This window comes from Chiloscyllium plagiosum, chromosome 6 (assembly GCF_004010195.1).
Source record: "Chiloscyllium plagiosum isolate BGI_BamShark_2017 chromosome 6, ASM401019v2, whole genome shotgun sequence".
Taxonomy (NCBI): domain Eukaryota; kingdom Metazoa; phylum Chordata; class Chondrichthyes; order Orectolobiformes; family Hemiscylliidae; genus Chiloscyllium; species Chiloscyllium plagiosum.
The window spans coordinates 121,070,044-121,076,043 of NC_057715.1; the positions used below are offsets into that span (position 1 = coordinate 121,070,044).

Genomic DNA, 6,000 nt, shown 5'->3' on the forward strand with positions numbered 1-6,000 from the left:
TCCAATCCCAGATAAGAACCTGCTTTCATAGATCATGTTCTGGTTTAAACACAGTGATGTCTTGCTCTAACATAAAAACACAATGCTGTAGATTTTGTTTTAAAAAACAAAATAGAAGCCTATTAAAAGAAATGAAAACGAAATAAACAATTTCATAAACCATCTATGTATAATATAAATTCAAAGATTTTTAAGGTAAAAGCATAATTCCATTATTGCCAAAACACACCTTTATAAACTGAACAAAATAGTTTTTGTATGGCACCCAAAACATACCACTCATGCAGTACTCACACCCAAGTCCCTTTATCTAATACCTTGGTAGGTTTAAGTCATTTTGACTTCAACTTTTAGACTAGAACTGCAGATAGGTTCTTCTTGGATCCATCACACATCTGTATTAAGTAACCACTTCACTGTTTTATCCCAACACTTCTGGTCAGCGACTAACACTGACTCTTCACTCTAAGGTAACCTAGTTCACTATACATCCTTCCCTTCTCAGGTACACTGGTCTATACAGTTAGGAGAAAGTGAGGACTGCAGATGCTGGAGATCAGAGCTTAAAAATGTGTTGCTGGAAAAGCGTAGCAGGTCAGGCAGCATCAAAGGAACAGGGGAATCAACGTTTCGGGCATAAGCCCTTCTTCAGGCATATATATTTAGGCAACGTCGATTCTCCTGTTCCTTTGATGCTGCCTAACCTGCTGGTCTATACAGTTGCCCTGTTCCAAAGACTTCACAGGGTATATAAACAATATAGATGTGAATTTGTGGGAGAGAGTATGATAATTAAGTTTGCAGACACAAAGATTGGTACAGCCATTAATAACAAGGAAAAGGGTTTAGATTACAAGAAAATATAGATGAGTTGATTAGACTGGCAAATCAGTGGCAGATGGAATTTAATCTTAAAAAACATGAGGTGGTACACTTTGGAAGAAGTAACAAGACAAGGGAGAATTCAACAATTGCTAAGGAGCTTGGAAGTTCAGCAGAACAAAGGAATCTTGGCTGCTTGCCCACTGATTCCTGAAGGCAGCTTTAAACTAACTTTGCTCTAACTCACATACCAAACCATCTCAACTTGTTCTTGCAAGCACTGTGGAAATTACATCTCCAGTTCTTTAGCAAATTAAGATACCAGCTGTTTTAAGATATTTCCTTTCCAGATGTTAACCACTTGTCAGCATGGGCACAACATTTAAGTTCCAAGAGATGTCAAGCATTTACTTCTGCAAATTTACTCATAGGAAGTAGGAAAAGCTGGTTAAGCTAAGAGGTTGTATAATGGCATAGATAGTGAATTGGCCAATGTGCAGGAAACAGAACGGGAATAGGGTTGGTCCAATTCAGTTTCTGCTTAAATGTCCACCAGGTTGTTGTCCAGGACTTGCTCCATACATACAGGGGCCGCTGCAATATTTGAAGTATCGCAATCGGTGAACATCCTGACTTCCAACCTTATGATGTAGGGAAGGCCATTGATATAGCAGTTCAAGATGTGTGGTCTAGGATGTTACCTGGAGGAAATCAACAACATTCTTCTTGTGCCAGTTATGAATCCTGTCTCTGAAATCATATTCTGGCTGCCTACTAAAGGTGCTCAAAATGATCTCTTCTTTCCATAAGGAAATTATGGGTATGGTCAACAATAACCAAGCAACACAGGAATCCTTTGACATTTGTAGTGGGGTCAAACTGTGTTCGAGCACTGAAATTATGGCACAATTTTGTCTTTGTTGCTGTCATATATCTCCAGGTCATCTACAGATCAGAATGGACAGAAAGCTATTCATTGATGCCTACCTAAGATCCCAGATGAAGGTACTCCAAGTCCTCATCATAGTTGGGCTCTGCTACATTTACTAAACTATCATTCCATACCAAGGAACATTTGCAGCAATGATGGTCCTGGTCTAGCATGTTGACACATCACCCTTCATTAATACTGATAATTTGGCTCTGAAGCTGATGCACATACAAACAAGAAATAAAAGTGGACCACTTGGCCCTTTGAGCCTGCTCCACCATTCAATAAGATCTTGGCTCATCTAATTTTAACCTCAATTCCACATTCTTGCATAGATAATCTTTCATCCCCTTAGTAAGCTAGAATCTATCTACCTGTGCCTTAAAAATATTTAAAGATTCTGCAAGCGCTGAGGAAGGGAGAGCTCTAAAGGCTCACAACCAACACAGAAAAAAATGTTTCTTTATCGCCATTTTAACTAAGTGGCCCCTTATTTTTAAACTATGACCATTAGTTCTAAATTTCTCCCAAAACAGGAAACATCCTTTCCACATCCCCCTGGTCACATCCACTCAGGATTTTGTACGTTTCAATTAAGTCACCTCTGAATCTTCTGAATTCCAAAGGATACAGGCCTAGCCTGACTATTCTTTCTTCATAATGCAGGCACCGCTCATTCCAGCCTTTAGTGTAATAAACGTTCTCTGAACTGGCTTCAATAAATTAACATCCTTTCACAAGTATGGTGACTAATACAGTGCACAGTACTCCAGATGCAATCTCACCAACGTCCTGCATAACAGAAGCATAACCTCCTTACTCTTGCATTGATTTCCCCTTGCAATAAAGGATAATATTCTACTAGCTTTTCTGATTATTTGCTGGACTTACATACTATCCTTCAGCCATTCATGTATTAGGACACCCAGATTTCTTTACAGCCTCTCATCATTTAGATACATTTGGAATGCCAGCCTTTATATCTAGAGGAGTGGAGTACAAAGATAACCAAGTTACCCTGTAGTAACACAAAACTACGGTTGGGCCTACTTGAAGTACTGTGAACAGATCTGGGCACCATACTGCAGGAAATATATATTGGCATTTGAAGGATTTATAGGAATAATATCTGGACTTCAGGAGTTAAGTTATGTGGAGAAATTGTATAAATTAGGCCCTTTTTCTCCAGAATTTAGACGGTTAAGGAGTGACAGGGTAGATAAAGAAACATTTTCCACTGGTTGGGGATTCTGGAACTAGGGACCATAGTCTGAAAATTAGGGTCAGACTGTTCAGAGAGATGTTAGGAAGAATTTCTACACACAAGGGATGGTAGATTTTTGAAACTATGTTCTATGAAACTCTCTTCCATAAATAGAAGTGAATGCTGGATCAGTTGTTAATTTTAAATCTGATAATATCATTGTTAACGAAAAGAAACTAAGAAATATAGGCCAAAGGCAGGCACATGGAGTTACACCATAAATCAGCTGTGATCTCAATAAATGGTGGAAGAGGCCAAGGGGCTGAATGGCTTACTCCTGTTTCTGTATTCCTATAATATGCTTTATTATTCTCTCAGTCAAAATGGGCAACTTCATACATTCCCACATTGTATTCCAATTTCCAGATCTTTGCTCACTCGCTTAACCTACGTATATCCCTTTGTAGGCTTCTTATGTCCTCTTCATAACTCACTTTTCTATCATTTTATCATCAGAAAATTTAGCTACCTATAGCTTCCATCCCTTCATCTCAATCATTTATATGCCTTAATGGTAACATCACACATCAAGGCTCTACAATCACCAGTAATCGGTCACCCATCACAAAAGCTGCAGCAATTATGCCTACATTGAATAAAACAGTACAGAATAACAGTAACTTGTGAGAACGACAAACTGAAAGTCTACCAAATCTCATCCCTGTGCACCCCTCTAACATCTGGCCAACATATGGTAGGCTAGAGAAAAGGTTGAACAAATGCAACTTCTCTATCACAAACTTGTCAAGCCAAGATGTCAAGAATAAGGTCACCAACTCAGAAGGTCCTGGAGCACATTAATTCCATCACCATATATTCATTGATAAGTCAAGTCTATGTTGGTTAGGATGAGGGCCATTGAACCATCAAACTTACACATATTGAATTGGACATTGGATCACAATGGGGGTCCTTTGCAATTCTGAGAGAGTGTGGCCCTCAGTTGAGGCATAGTTGACTGTAGAGAGGTTAGGTGCATGGCTGCGAGTGTAGAGCGGAGATCCAGAGGGAGAACTGCCCTGGGCATTCTGACCACTGTAACAACGACAGCAATAAATGCAATGTGAAGATGCCAGGCATTGACAAACAGGAGATCCATTACTGATGGCCATGACCTCTGGAGGCTGATGACTTGGCAGAGTATTGGAAGGAATGAAAAAAACATAGCTGGCCAGGAAGAGGGCTCAGAGGAACCAAAAAGTAAAATAAAAGAATCACACGTTTTCTCAGCTCACACTTTTCCTTGGCAACAAATGCCTCAGACTCCCAGAGTGTGAATCTAGAGCCACAAAAGGTGATGCTCAATTCAAAGAGTTTAATGCAATAGAACAAACCTGTCGCTCATTTTCCAATATAAAATAAGTAAAATACATAGCAATCATATTAGTCACTTGGATGCATATGCACAGCTTAAAATGAAAATTGCCCCCCCGTCCCAGTTTTTGGTTAGTTGGCTTGATTTGGCAATCAAACCTGATTGCTCAAACTATTGCTCACTTTGAAATGTGACATTCTTGTGTCTGTCCCTTTAAATGCGCAATGTAAAGCTTCAAGAACATATCTTTTTCCTTCCTCTCTATTTTTCAGAAAAAACAATTAGTGGAATGGAAAAGTGCTGTTTTAAGTAAAATGTTTTTACCTACTGCTTGATGTCCGTGAACAGCAATGTGCCCCCAATCGGACCTTCACATAGTTTCTCTCATGTTCCACTTGTCGAATTTGAGCTTCAAGTTTAGAAGCAACCCTGGAATGCAAGTGTGAATAACATCATGACGAGAATCATTGAGTCATAGAGATGTACAGCATGGAAACACACCCTTCGGTCCAACTCGTCCATGCTAACCAGATATCTTAATCTAGTCCCACTTTCTAGCACTTGGACCACATCCCTCTAAACCCTTCCTATTCATATACTCATCCAGATGCCTTTTAAATTGTACCAGCCTCCACCACTTCCTCTTGCAGCTCATTCCATATATGCACCACCTTCCGCATGAAAAAGTTGCCCTTCAGGGCTGGACTCCCTACTCTCCACCCCATCCTCCCCACCAGGGAAGAGACTTTGTCTATTTATCCTAACCAGGCCCCTCATGATTTTATAAACCTCTATAAGGTCACCTCTCAGTCTCCAATGCTCCAAGGAAATCAACCCAGCCTATTCAGCCTCTCCCTTTCGCTCAAATCCTCCAACCCTGGCAATATCCTAGTAAATCTTTTCAGAAACCTTTCAAGTTTTACAGCATTCTTCCAATAGGAAGGAGACCAGAACTGCATACAATATTCCAAAAGTGGCCTAACCAACATGACCTCCCAACTCCTATACTCATTGCTCTGACCAATATAGGAAAGCATACCAAACGCCTTCTTCACTATCCCTCATTCAAACAGTTCTCCCTCCTACCATCTGGCAGAAGATACCAGAGAATTTGGTCTCATGGCCAGACTGTGCAACAGTTTCTTTCCCCAAGCCATCAGTCTCCTTAACACTGTATTCCATCTGCAATTCTTTGCAAGACTTTTCGAATCATTGCTAAAACAATAGTTTATGAATGATCATTCATTATTATACTGTAATTTGTCCAGCACTATACCTATTGTCCTGTCAGGAATTACTGTGCTCTCTTATGTGTTTTGCACTTTTCTTACGCATTTTATGCTGACCTGTGTATGATTATACTCTTGTGTAATTTATGTTGTTCGTGTAGCACCTGGTCCTGGAGGAACGTGGTCTTGTTTTTAACTTTATCAGTTGGAAACGGTAGAAATTTCCGCCACCTCCAAACAGACCCCACCACCCAGGATATATTTCCCTCCCCTCCCCTATCAGCGTTCTGGAAAGACCACTCCCTCCGCGACTCCCTCGTCAGGTCCACACCCCCCACCAACCCAACCTCCACTCCCGGCACCTTCCCCTGCAACCGCAAGAAATGCAAAACTTGCGCCCACACCTCCCCACCTTACTTCCCTCCAAGGCCCCAAGGGA

General features: G+C 40.6%; 1 protein-coding gene across 8 annotated transcripts in view; it reads right to left on the minus strand.

The window, feature by feature from the left end:
• LOC122551007 (M-phase phosphoprotein 9) overlaps window positions 1–6,000 on the minus strand; it is a 96,768-nt gene that overhangs the window by 33,729 nt on the left and 57,039 nt on the right. For 7 of the 8 annotated variants that reach the window (XM_043692627.1, XM_043692626.1, XM_043692628.1 and 4 more), the window contains 2 exons: window positions 4,657–4,761; window positions 3,894–4,052 (listed from right to left, as the gene is read on the minus strand). In XM_043692627.1, coding sequence (XP_043548562.1) covers window positions 3,894–4,052; window positions 4,657–4,761 — 264 coding nt within the window. The remainder of the gene's footprint in view (window positions 1–3,893; window positions 4,053–4,656; window positions 4,762–6,000) is intronic. The other variant, XM_043692632.1, reaches the window with a different exon arrangement.